Genomic DNA, 13,349 nt, shown 5'->3' with positions numbered 1-13,349 from the left:
GCAAAGTCTTCCTGCCCCCCGACCTCATCCCTTTCCAGATACAGCATCACCATCCTGTCCCCATCCCTGTCCCCATCCCATCCCCATCCCCGTCCCCTTTTCCATCACCATCCTGGACCCATCCATGTTCCCATCCCCGTCCCCATCCCCGCCTACATCCCCATCACCATCCTGTCCCCATCCACACCCTCATCTCCATCACCATCCTGTCTCCATCCCTGTCACCATCTTATCCCCATCCCCGTCCCCATCCCCATCCCTGCCCCTGCGTGGCCAAAGGGCTCTCCGCTTGCATTAAGCCCCAGCGCCTACAATGCACGAGTGAAGGAGAAGGGGAGGCGAGGCAAAAAAAGGGGAAAAAAAAATAAAAGAGCTGCTTTCTGCTCAGCTCCTGCAGGACTTGAGCATTTAGCAAAAGAGTTTAAAAGCTTGCTGACCTGGCACGCTTGAGGAGCTGAGATTACGAAGAGAAAACCTTTCAAGCGCCCAAGGTGCCAGGGGAGGCGGGGGAGGCTGGCGACCATGGTGCTGGTGCTGCTGCCTGGTGCGGGGGACAAGTGGCCCCCGACGAAGACCACGGAGCTGACCCCGCTCCCAAATCACTGCCCCGGCCCCGAGGAATGCCTCTGCCAGCAGGAACTGGGTGCTGGAACACCGAGCACCCCCTGGGGTCGGGGTGCTTGGGGACCCCTGGCCACGGTTTCGGCAGCGACGGGGTTTGGTGGGGGGGGGGGTCTGGCCATGTGTACCCCCCTGGCTTCCCTTGGATGCCTGCCACGCTGTGCTGCCCCATGGCACTGACAGAGCCAGCGGTGGGTGGATGGATGGACAGACGGACGGACGGTGTGATGGGACCCCCAAATACATCGCCACACTGGAGGCAAGCGGCAGGGACGCAACGGGGATGGCACCGACCTCTGTGCCCCGGGGAGGGGGCTGTCACCCTGTCCCCACGTCCCACAGAGGGGGCTGTCACCCCGTCCCCATGTCCCATGGGGAGCTGCCACGACTCAAGAGCTCCTGGGGACAACTGGAACACAGCAAAGGCTGAGCCCAGGTGGGCACCCAAGCCTGAGGACGGGGCAGCAGCACCCAGGGGACACGGGGACACAGGGCCCTGCCGGTGGGGGCAGCGCTGCCGGTGGCTCGCGAGCTGCAGCCCAGGCACGTCGCCCACCCTGCTGCCAGCTCCCCTGGATCTCTGCGGCTCCGTCCCCCCAGGGAATTGTCTTTATTAAGCCGCCCTGCTCGGGCTCCTCGCTGGCAGGAAGGATTAACGCCACCGCAGCCTCGCGCCTCTCCGCTCCTGTGCGCTCGGGTTTCCTGCAGCAAACGCGCCCCTGGGACCGTCCCCAAGCGCTGTGGGGCTGCGGGAAGCTGCAGGAGCCCCGGGCACGTTGCCACCAGGGTCTGCGGGGATGCAGTGTGGGGCACGAGCCAAGGAGCCGGAGCTGGGTCTGTGGGGCTGGGAGGCAGAAGCCACGAGGGCGCCAGGGAGGGGACCCCCATGTCCTGGGGTTGGCAGCAGTGCTGCCTGTTTGCAGGGTGTGGGGAGCATGGCCCTGGGAAGCCCCCAGGGACCCTGTGCAGCAGCTGCCCGGGCTGGCCCATGCTCCTGGGGCACAGGAGCCGCAGCCTGCGTGCCGTGGGACATCGCAGTGCCTCTGCTGCCGAGGCTCTGCTGGGGAGACGGCAGCTGAGCTGCCCCAGCCCCACTCCCCCTGATGTGCCCCAGCACCCCCCGATCTGCCCCAGCTCCCCCATTCCTGCCCCAGCACCCCCATTCCTACTGCAGCTCCCCTGTCCCCTCCTCTCCCACTGCTCCCAGCACGTGGCGGGGCCGTGCCCTGTGCCTGGAGCCCCCACCGCCGGGGGGGTGCAGTTCTGTCACCTTGGGGTCCCAGGAGCGAGGGGAAGAGCAAAGCCACCGGCGCCCAAAGAGCACGGTTTTATCCTGACAGTCATTCAGGGAGATGGCTAAGGGCTGCGGAGGGCATTTTTTATCCTATATTGAAATTATGAATCACGGCGCAATTACACAAAATGGATCCCGCGCTCGGGTGGCACAGAAGTTTCAATCAGAGGAGTCGCACGAGTTGGTGAATTTTCATATCAAGAGGCCTTAATGAGCACACATTAAAGACAGGGGAGGTGGGGACGGGAGGCAGGTTCACGCCAAATTCTGCAAACGCCCCCGGCGCTCACGGGAGAGCTGGCTGGACACCCCACACGGCCCCAGCCGTGCCCCCATCGAGAGCAGCGGGGCCATGGTGACCGGCACACAGCTCTCGGGGCGCCTGGATGCTTTCTCCTTCAGAAGATCAAAAGAAAGTAATTTACCGTTTTTCATCTCAGAATCTAAAGCTGCTCCCCCACAGGGCGATTTCTGTAATTAGCATTTGCTGAGGCCATGCAAGGTCGGCCCGGCCGCGGCTCCCTCTGAGGATGGCCCCGAGAAGCCAGCCCGCGGCCCGGCCTCGCGACGGTGCTGTGGAGGTGCAGGATCGGCCCCTGCTTCCCGCGGCAGCTCCAGCATCTGCCACGCATCCAGCGTGCACCCACTGTGCTCCCACTGTGCACCCACCGTGCATCTGCCCTGCATCTGCTCAGCACCCTCTGTGCATCCCCCATGTATCTGCTGTGCATCCTTCACGCATCTGCCCTGCACGCGCTGTGCTTTCGCTGTGCTTTTGCTGTGCATCTGCCGCACACCCACCCTGCAACTGCTTTGCATCCACCATGCATCCTCTGTGCATCCTCCGTGCATCCTCTGTGCAACCATTGTGCATCCTGTGTGCATCCTCCATGCACCCTCTGTGCATCCTCTGTGCATCCTCCATGCATCCACCACGCATCCTCTGTGCAACCATTGTGCGTGCACTGTGCATCCCTCATGCATCCTCGTGTATCCACTGTGCATCCCCGCTGCGTCCCCGGTGTATCCGCTGTGCATCCATTGCGCACCCGCCGTGCACCTGCCGCGTGTCCACCATGCATGTACCGTGCATCCGTTGTGCTTCTGCTGTGCTTCTGCTGTGCATCTGCCGCACACCCACCCCGCACGCTCTGTGCGCCCACTGTGCATCCATTGTGCATCTGCTGCGCATCTGCCGCACATCCTCTGTGCATCCACCGTGCATCTGCCGTGCATCCGCTGTGTGCTCGCTGTGCATCCCTGGCACAGCCCCTGCGCAGGTGCTGGGCACCCCCTGCTCGTTCTCTGTGCACCCTGCACGCCCCCGCTGTGCATTTGCTGTGCATCCAGCCTGCGTCCCCAGTGCACCCGTGGTGCATCAGCCGTTCACGTGCCGCACATCCACCCTGCCACCGCCGCGCATCCTCCGTGTGCCTGCTGCGCACCACAGCTCCGCAGAGGGCAATGCAAGCCATCGCAGAGGACCCGGACGTGCTCTAACTCCTGCACTTCTCCCACCCTGTGTGCTCACTGGGCCCAGTTCAGTTCCCCCCTGCTCACACTCGGGACACGGCGGGTGGCAGGGATGAGGCAAGCGCAGTGCCCGGTGCCTTCCGCTGTCCCCTGGGCGGCTCTGAGGAGGCTGCAGAGCTGGAAGTGCCGCTGGCCATGGGACAGAGAGGACGGAAGCATGCCTGTCCCATCCCAGCAGGAAAACTGAACACGGCGCAGCAGCCCCTAGCAGCCCCCCATGTGTGTCCCAGCAGGCAGGGACAGACCCAGGGGCACCCGGGGGACCCGCGGTGGCGTCTCCATTGCCCCGAGCCAGCCCGGCTCATCGCAGAGAATGCTCAGAGCCCGTGGCAGGGAGATGGGGCCGGCAGACCCTGAGATAACGTCTGCTTGCGTCAACCTAAAGCTAATGGCTGGGAAACGGACAAAAGGGCAGCGATGTGCGGTGGGTACAGAGACACCCCGCTGAGGAGCCGGGGTCCCCGCGAGAGCCGCGCTGCGGACGAGGAGCGAGTTGTATGTGCAGGAGATGCAGCGGCACGGAGCAGGTACCCCATCGGTCTGGGGGGGGGGGCACGGTGACATCCAGGGCTGGGGTCACCCCCTCTGCACCCGGCCCCCGCAGGCCGAGCCCTTCCTCTTCCTCGCCCTGTCCTCTCCTCCCCACGCTGGCCTGGAGCCCCCGCGCGCAGCGGGTGCGCTGTGCCGCTTCGTGCTTCCTCTGCACTTTCCCTTTTTGCAAGCATCATCTCTGTGCTTTCCTTTTTTGCCGGCGTCATTGCCAGGTGCTTTTTGGGGCCACCGCCTTTGCGGTCTTTCTGGGGCAGATGCAGCACCCTCACCTGGCACCCTGCAGGATGCGTTTCCCCATGCTGTGCTTGGCACAAGTAGCTCTTGTTATCGCTTTCCACACAAATACAAAGGTAAAAGAAGAGGCAAGCGAGCGCTCTCCCACCTGCCCCTGGCCCTGACAGGGAGAAATGCCCGGCACAAGAGATTTAGGGGTGGTGGGAAGACACCACCTCCGTGATTTATGCATTGGCTTCCAACACAAAGCACCATTCCTGTGCCACCAGCGTGCCGCTGCCGGCAGTGGCACAGGGCTCTCGTCCACCCCTCGCACGCGGCACGGACACCGCAGCCCCGAGCCGTGCCGGAGCTGCGGAACAGCGGAGGGGCTGCATCCCCTGGCTGTGCCCAGACCCAAACCTGGCAGCAGGGACACTCAGTGACGTACGATCGTGGCAATTCCTGTGCCATGGAAAGCCCCCACCCGCTGCGCCTGCCCGCAGCCCTTCGGGAAGGCAGTCGGCACCCGCCGGCATCACCCGCGCCCGCGCCACGCGCTCCTACCTCTCGCTGCAGCACCAGCTCCTTGGTGAAGTGCGTGGCCTCCTCGCTGAAGGGTTCCCCCTCCTGCACCAGCCCCGGCAGGTTCCTGGCTCCTCGGGGACACTCGATACCTGCAGGGGGAGAGGGAGGCGTTGGGAGGGGGCCGGCACGTACCCGTGCGCCCACCCCAGCAGCGCCGGTGGCCCGGTGGCTGCCCCAACCCTGCGTGGCACGCGGCCGGTGGCTTCAGGCTCTTGGTTGGCAGCAGCGCCGCTCCTTCCCTTTACGGCAGCCGCAGGGCTCGTGCAGCTTCACGGGCCGTAAAACTATACGGGCGAGGAAATGAAAATTGATTCCCCGGCTCCGCGCGCGCAGCCAAAGCAGCGCCAGGCCTCGCTGCTCCCGCCTGGCACCGGGCTTCGCTGCGGGGCTGCTGGCGGCTCCCCGTGGGGTGGGACGGGGGCACCCCAGGTACCCAGGGGGGCTGCAAAGACCCCACGGCGGGAGCTGCTCCCTGCACAAATCCTCAATAATCACTGGGCAAGGCGGTGCTGGGGACACAACCCAAAGCGCACGCTTAGCGGAGGAAGGCAGCGCACAAAGACTTTACCACGGCGCCGGCGGTGCCACCTCCAGTCTAGGCGTACATTAACACCCCCTGGCCCCCCAAAACCCCCAGACCCCTCAGCTGGTGGCCACGGGGCCTGTGCAGAGCCCACGACAGCCCCTGGGCCGGGCCAGGGAGGAGCTGGCAGTGCGGGGGACACTGTGACGAGCCCGCAGGCTGGGGTTAGGGCTGCGCCCCTGTCCATGTCCCCAGTCCTTGTGCCCTGCCTCGCGCCGGAGGGGGATGTCCCCGGCTGCCTCAAGCACCGAGCCTAATTCCAGGCTGCTCCCATTACCTCTAATAGCCGCCTGCGCGATAGCGCTGGCTGAGAGCGCCTGATAAGCAGGTATTAATTCTGCCCTATTATTACAGCCGCACGGGCAGGTCAAGCACCAGCCCTACCCCCCCAATCTCATCAGCCATCGCTGGGAATTGAAATACCGAAAAAAAAAAAGGGGAGAGGAGGAGGCCGAGTGCTGCAGGGCTGGCTCTCTGGCTTGGCGCACAGGCCGTGCCGTGCCCCATGTGCCCCAGACCCAGACCACGACCCGGAGCCGCCGCGGCACAGCCGCCGCTCCCTGACTCGGTTTCCCCAGGTGCTGAGCGGGGTGAGAGCCCCGGGGTCCCCTCGTGCAGCGCGCTGTCCGAGCCAGGCTGCTCCGCTGCCACAGAGGCACAGCTTATTAAACGGGGAAGTTCTGCATTGTTAATTTTATTTTACATAATTTGTTGTTAATGAAGTGCCAAGAATTACATTTAGCGGCTGCCCAACCCGTCGGTCTGTAACGGGAAAGTGCAGAGCAGCGCTCTGCGGGATGCGGGAGGGGCAGCGCGCGGTGAGGCCGGTGCTGGCATCGCCCCCAGCTCACGGCACGGCCCCAGGAGCCATCGCCGGCGCTCAGCCTGGGGAGGGACCGGGCTGCCGGTGTGCAGGGCAGGTGCTGTGGGGTCCCAGAGCCACCCCGCACCACCCTGGGACCGACACCGCAACGGCTGGGGACGGGGCTGTCCCGGCACAGGGGGACCGCGGGAGCACTGGGGAGGCAGCAGGGTGCAGGCACCAGCGAAGGGGACGGGATTAAAGCACAGCACGGCCCGGTGCTCCTCACCGGGCGGGACAGACAGACGGACAGACGCCGATAATTCACGGCAAGAGGCTGAAGCGCGGGGCAAAGCCGGCACCACAAAGGGCAGACCCTGCAGCAAAGCCACGATGGGAAACCGGCTTGTGATTGATCGCTTGAACAGGAAATTTTATGTTTAGCAGAGCCCCCCTCCTTACTCTACGTGCTATTTCTAATAAAAAAGCCTGCTTAGGGTCAGAAGCAGAGCTGGCTGTGGGCACAGCAGCGCGGGCAGGCGGCGGCGGGGCACCCCCGGTGCGGCGCAGGGGGCACCCAGCGCTGCCGGCACGCAGGCGCCATGCTCCAGCAGCAGCGCTTCCAAAATGCTGCTCCCGCACATTGATGAAGTGCTGACTGGCGTGCAGACGCGGCCGGGCGCAAGTCACGGTGGGGGGAGCCAGCAGCCGCCCAGCGAGAGGGGAGCGCGGCCCCTGGGAGGCTGCGGGGGGGCGCGAGTGCAGATGATGAGAAGCGCCGACTTAAGTCAAGGTTTCCTGCTCGCTGATTTAGCTGGCGATTAAAAGCGGTGATTTGAATCACTCGAAATTAAACCTCTGCACCGTGGGCAATGATGGGCGAGGAGGGGGCTGCGGGAGGCTGCAGGAGAGGGCACCGGTGTCCCTGGCTCTCCCCAGCCTTCCCTGGGGCTTGCTGGGGCAGGGGGGCACCTGCTCCGAGAAAAGAGTGCGTCCCCATCCCATCCCATCCCATCCCAATCCCATCCCCATCCCATCCCATCCTGTCCCAAATCCCATCCCATCCCATCCCCACCACCCCCCTGCCTCCCACCCTCGCCATCACCACAACCGCAGAGCTGGAGCGTGGTGGCAGCCAAAAAAGCCTTTTTTCCCCTCTTTTCCCTCCCCCCTCTCCTCCGTGCTGTCTCCAAGGGAAGCAAAACATTTCCAGGCAGTCTGGCAGGAGTTTGGCAGCGGTGACACGCAGCAGCCAGCTGCCAGCCCCCCCAGAGCCCCCCCGGGGCGAGGGGAGCCCCCGGCCCTGCCCGTGCCCCATCCCGGCTCCTGCAGCAGCTTCTGGAGCATCCGCACCCCCTGCCCCAAAAAAACGGGATAGGAACAGAGGATTTCTGGAAAGGCAGCAGAACTCGGGGTGGGGAGAGTGGGCGATCCAGCGGCTTCATCAGCGAGCTGAGCACCGGCAGCCTGGCCCCAGGAGGCTCCCCAGGCTGGGGGGGGCGGACGGGGTCAGGCACGTGAGTGAGCGTGCACCCCCCTTTTGTGCTGTGCACCATTTGGGGGCACATGTGAGAGAGGCGCAAGGTGTTCGCCAGGGCTCCTGCCTTCGCCAGGAGGATTCTGGCACCCTTCCTCCTCCTCCTCCTCCTCCTCTGCGCAGCGAGCAGGGGCTGGGGAGAGGGAGCCGCGGCTGTGCGCTAACAGCCTCCAACAGCGGCGAGCGGCGAAAGACGCTTTTTTTGCAGAAAGTGATCTGAAGCAGCAGCCGAGGAAGTGTCCAAGTGCTTCAACCCCAAACACCAATTAGGAGCGCGGTGCTGCCGCAGCCCGGCGCGGGCTCGGGGGGGGCCCCGCTGAGCGCTGCATGCACGAGCCCCGGACCCCGCGCCGGATGCCACGTTGGGTACGCTCACAGCCCCCTGATGCCTCCTGAAACCACATGAGCGAAGCCTGCTTTTTTTGGGGAAAAAAAAAAAAAAAAAAAGACACCCAGGAAGGATGCGATGAGCGCGTCCAACCCCAGCACTACGCATCCGACACGCGGCACGGGGAGGGGGACACCCGGCAGCGATCTGAGCAAAGCCATCGAAGTTGCACAGCTCTTGAAAAAACTAAATAAACCTGAAGACGCGGCTCTGATGCTCTTCCCGGGAAGCCGTAATGTATTAATCTGCGCAGATGAGGGATGCAGTTTAAAACACTGCAGCGTGAGGCTGCCGCTGCTTTCCCCCGGGGCCCCAAAATAACTCCGCTACAAATCACTTCTGCTCAGCGCCGCTGGGCAGCGAGCCCCGGCTGGAGCATGGCAGTGATGGGGGCGGCCGGGGCAGGGGGCTGCTCCGACCCCATCCCCGCCCCCGTCCCCATGCAGGGACAGGAGGAGGGCAAGGGCCAGGGAACAAGCATCGCACTGCAAACGCCCCCGTGCGCCCCCCAAGCCGTGGGGAGATGTGATGGAGCATTGGCTTGGAACGGTGTTGGACGGAGCTCTAGGGGCGCATGAAAACTAACCGAGCACATCCCTCAACGGCTGTCCCATCGGCACAAGAAATAATTCCAATTCTGGGCTGCCCCCTCACCTCCCTGTGGCACGGACCCCCCCCCACCCCCAGCTCCTGGGGCCATGGGCACAGTGCAAGCCGCAGGGGCAGCGTCCCGCAGCATCCCCACCAGGTGTTCAGCCCCGTAACGCATCTCGGGCTGTGTGCAGGGAAGTGAGGAGCAGGGACCCGTGCAGGGGGGTGATAAACCCAGCACTGTGCAGCTGCGCGGGGCCCAGAGGAGGAGCTGATCCTGCACTGCCATGGAGCGGGGTGTGCACGGGAGCAGGGAACAGGCTCCGGGGGTGGTCATTTGTGCCGGGGGTGCTCTGCGCCAGATCCGGTCTCCGGAGCACTGCAGTGGGATGGGGTAGATGCTGGTGGGGATGCAGGGATGTGGGGACGTGGGACCTCCTCCAGCTGCCTCTTGCTGCGGGGGCTTTGCCTCTTTACTTTGAGCGTGACTTGAGGGCGCTGGGCTCACCTGCACAAAACCTGGGGGGGGTCCGGGATGCTTCAGCGGTGCCTGTCCTGCAGGCTGGTGTGTCCCCGCCAGGTCCCTGCTCAGCACCACACCGCTGCTGCCTTTGGTGACAGCACCAGCATCTCCCCGGGGGGCCCAGCGTGCCCCGCCTTCCCTTTGCCGCGCTGTCGCCCTCCCCACCGGCACGGCGAGGCAGGCAGAGGCAGCGGCGTGAGGTCTCGGCGCCCCGTGCTCCTGCCTGGAGCACTTCTGCTACTGACGAATGCCTGAGATTGATCTCCGGCAGGATTTATAGGGTCTTTGAGAAATAGAAAAGGCGAACAGAAGGGAGGACAGAAGCCGCGCGGGAGCATCAGTCACCGGAACGGAGCCGCCCGGTAATTGCGGGCAGCGCAGAAGCGAGACCTGAATGCTGAAGCCCCGCGCCAGACCTCGGTGCACGAGAAGGACGCGAGGTTCGGGGCCAGATCCTGCTGCGGTGCACGTGCCCTGCTCCGGTGGGGCACAGAGCTGGCCCCCGGTGACGCCGCCGTCCCCTCCCTCCCGTGTGCCATCGCCAAGCTGCGGCGTCCCGGTGCAGGCGGTGCCCACGGCGCTGGCACGCGCGGCGGCCTCGAGTCGTGATGGCAACTTGGCTGCTGCCGCGCAGCCCGTGTGGGAGCGCGGCGTTATTTTTAACACCAGTCCCTACCAAAATAGAGGCTGTCGGGAACAGGGAAACAGACGGCAGCGGGGAGGCGGGGGGTGGCCGGGCGCAGCCCCAATCGCGCCGTCCGCAGCCGGGTGGGGGGCATGGCCGGGGACCCCCGGCATGGCAGGGTGCCACCAGGACCGGTGGTAGGAGCGCTAAACCCACGCTGCCCAGGAGCAGGTTGTCGGGTGCTGGGGGGATCCCACTTCTCGGCCCCCGTTTACAAGGAGCAAAGCGGTGCAGGGGGTGACGAAGGCCCCGTTATCAGCAGATCTGCGATAAAAAGTGGCCGGAGGCACTCGTCCCGATGCAGATGGGAGAATGCCTGTACAGCTCCTGCATCCCATACAGCCTGTACAGCCCCTATATCCCAAATAGCCCCTAAACATCCCATACAGCCTGTACAGCCCCTGCAGTCAGTACAGCCCCTACAGCCCATGTAGCCCAAACGTCCTGTGCATCCCATGCAGCCCCTACATCCCATACAGCCCATACAACCTATACATCCCATACAGCCCGTTTAACTCATACAGGCTGCACAGCCTGTACAGTCCATACCTTCCATACGGCCCGTACAGCCTGTATAGCCCATGCAGACCATACACACAGCCAATACAGGTCGTAGAGTTCACACAGCCCATACAGTCCGTACAGCCCATACAACCCCTACAGATCATACGGCCTCTACAGCCCATACAGATGATATATCCCATACACCTCATACAGCCCATATAGCCCATACAGCCCATATATCCCGTACACCCATCAGGTCATATAGCCCATACAGCCCATATATCCCGTACACCCATCAGGTCATATAGCCCATACAGCCCATATATCCCGTACACCCATCAGGTCATATAGCCCATACAGCCCATATATCCTGTACACCCATCAGGTCATACAGCCCATACATCATGTAGAAGCACTGCCACCGTGGTGATGCCTGCAGGGTGGCCAGGCACGGCAGAGCCGCATCCCTGGGGCACCCCACAGAGGCAGCGGGAGCAGCCGCCACGCTCAGCTCATGGCAGCCCCATGCACTCATGGCCTGGGATCGAGGCACACACTGACACACCGGCCTTGCTCGTATCCATGAGGACAGCTGCTCCTTGGCAAATCCCTATACTGCAGATCTGCAGCATTTGGGGTCACCACATCCCAAAAACCACACACCCGCAGCATTTGGGGTCACTGCATCCTGATACCGTGGGCCCACAGCAGGTTGGGGTCACCACATCCCCACCCCACACACCTGCAGCGTCTGGCGTCACCACATCCTGACACTGAAGGGCCACAGCATTTGGGGGGTCATCATTTCGGGGCTCAGCTCCCAGTTCCACCCCATGGCCGCGCAGCCCCACATGAGACAAACAAATGAGGCAAAGCCAAAAACCGAGTAAAAATGCATCAGCTGCCAGAAGGCATCACGGGGCAGTTCAGGCTGAAAAGGGTTCCAGGACGTCTCCATGGCGCGGCGGAGCAGGGTCTGGAGCGTGCGCAACCTCTACGGGCTGCAGCTGTGCCCTGCAGCTCAGGGAGAAACCTCATTTTTGCCCCTTTTTCCCCAAAAAGCAGTGACACACCCCGACTCAGCGCAGTGGGGCTGCAGACAGGCAGTGCTCCTCGGCCAGCATCCAGATGCCCCCGGGACCCCGCAGCGCCCGGACGGAGACCCCGCATCCCGCGGTATCACCAGTGAGCTACAGCCGCTCCCGAGGGAGATGGCTTGCTGAGTGGGGTGAGACCCGTGCCGGGCGGGCATCGGCTGCGGCTCAGCCCCCCGGCACAGATAAACACCGTGACCCCCACCCCACCTCATAAATACGGCGCCGCGCTGTCGCCTCAGCGCAATTTAGGGCCCCGACCCTTGGTGCCCCCCTGCACGCTGACAGCGCCGTGCCGGGGGGCAGGAGCCTCAGGGTGTGCCCCCCCCCCCCCCCCAGATCCCTCCCGCTGGCGCTGCCGTGGGCCCCCGCACCCCGAAGGCGGCGTCAGGCTTCGGAGTCTCGCTGGGGAAGCAGAGCGCGGGATTAAATTAGTGCCTCTGTATTTGCACATATTTATAGCGCGCCGACGTATATATTTTATCTGGGAAGACGGCATGAGCCTCCCTGGAGAACATCCCCGAAGTCACATTTACAGGGGACCTGTCTTCGCTTCATGATGCTCATTTGCATTTGACTTTAAAAAAAAAAAAGAAGAAATGAAGGCGGCGCTGAGGAAATGTGGGGATTTATCCCGTTTCTGGGACGAACCCCACGCCCCAGAGCAGCGGGGTCGGGGCAGCACCGGGCTGCAGCAGCGCCAAGCCGAGGGGAGAGAGCCTGCAGCGGCTCCTGCCAAAACCGAAGGAAACGGGAAAAAAAGGAGTGTGTGTGCACGGGGAAAGCCCACCCTGGCTCGTTGCTGCCCCATGCCCCTCGTCTGTCGTTATTTTACGAGAGGCAATTACTTCGGCAATTAGCCAGCGGCCGCACCGTGCCAGGGCGGTGCAGCAGCCCCGGGGGCGATGCTGGGACCTGCGCCCCAGTTGTGGTGCTGGGACCCGCGCCCCGGTTGTGCCGCGCCGGCAGCCAGGGATGGAAAACAAATTCTCAAAGCGTGGATGGTGCACGGAAGGATCAGCAGCACCGGACCCTCCCCGTGGCATGGCTGGGAGCGAATTTTGCCCCTGCAGCGTCATGCTCCGGCCCTGAGCTCGCTGCAGCCCCCAGCAGCGTTACCCCCCCCCGCCCCCCCGTGCCGAAATCCCTGGCCTGGGAAGCCGCCAGCCCCCGCAGCCGCCTGGCCTTTCGTTAGCTGCTTGGCTGAATAATTGATCGGGCTGCACGGGGCTCATTAGGGGCGGGGATGCTTCAATAACCGGGTTTGGCTTACGCAGGGTAAAGGTTTAACTTCTCAGAGCCAGGAGTGAGGAGGGGCGCCCGCTTGGGATTTGCGGGGTGGCCACAGGGGACCCTCTGCCCCTGCTGGGAGTGGGCCAGGGCGAGGAGGCTGCCAAGCAGTCCTAATTACGCAGCTCCAATTAATATGTGGAAGGGACAGGGAAAGCACAGCAGGCGTGGTGGTCGGGTGCCGGCACGTGCCAACGGGTGCTGGGGAATTCCCGTTCCCACCACAGCCCTCCTGTCGTCACCTCCCACCCCTGGGTGCTGCGGAGCCTCCCACCCCGACCGGGGACACCCCCGGTCCCCTCCCCAGCAGAGGTGGCACATTGTCTTCCACGCTAATTGGCACTCTACCTGCCTCTTTAGCCTGTAATTAATGCTTGCAGGTTGATTAGAGAGCTGGAGCTGGGGAAGTGTCCCCGGAGAGGCACCGGGGAGGAGGAGGAGCTGCAGATTCCCTGTGCCGTGGGGACCAAGAGAGGGCCGGGAGGGGACCGGGACAGTTTGCACAGCGCCCGTGAGTGTTCCCAGCAGCACCGCGATCCTGGCACAGCTGC

General features: G+C 63.8%; 1 protein-coding gene across 1 annotated transcript in view; it reads right to left on the bottom strand.

Annotated features, from left to right (window-relative positions):
* SND1 (staphylococcal nuclease and tudor domain containing 1) overlaps window positions 1-13,349 on the bottom strand; it is a 116,923-nt gene that overhangs the window by 20,844 nt on the left and 82,730 nt on the right. Inside the window, exon 16 of the mRNA XM_035569324.1 lies at window positions 4,781-4,890. Within this exon, the coding sequence (XP_035425217.1) occupies window positions 4,781-4,890 (110 nt within the window). The remainder of the gene's footprint in view (window positions 1-4,780; window positions 4,891-13,349) is intronic.

The sequence above is a fragment of the Cygnus atratus genome, chromosome 1, assembly GCF_013377495.2.
Source record: "Cygnus atratus isolate AKBS03 ecotype Queensland, Australia chromosome 1, CAtr_DNAZoo_HiC_assembly, whole genome shotgun sequence".
Classification (NCBI taxonomy): Eukaryota; Metazoa; Chordata; class Aves; order Anseriformes; family Anatidae; genus Cygnus; species Cygnus atratus.
This window is presented reverse-complemented; position numbering and strand designations above follow the sequence as displayed.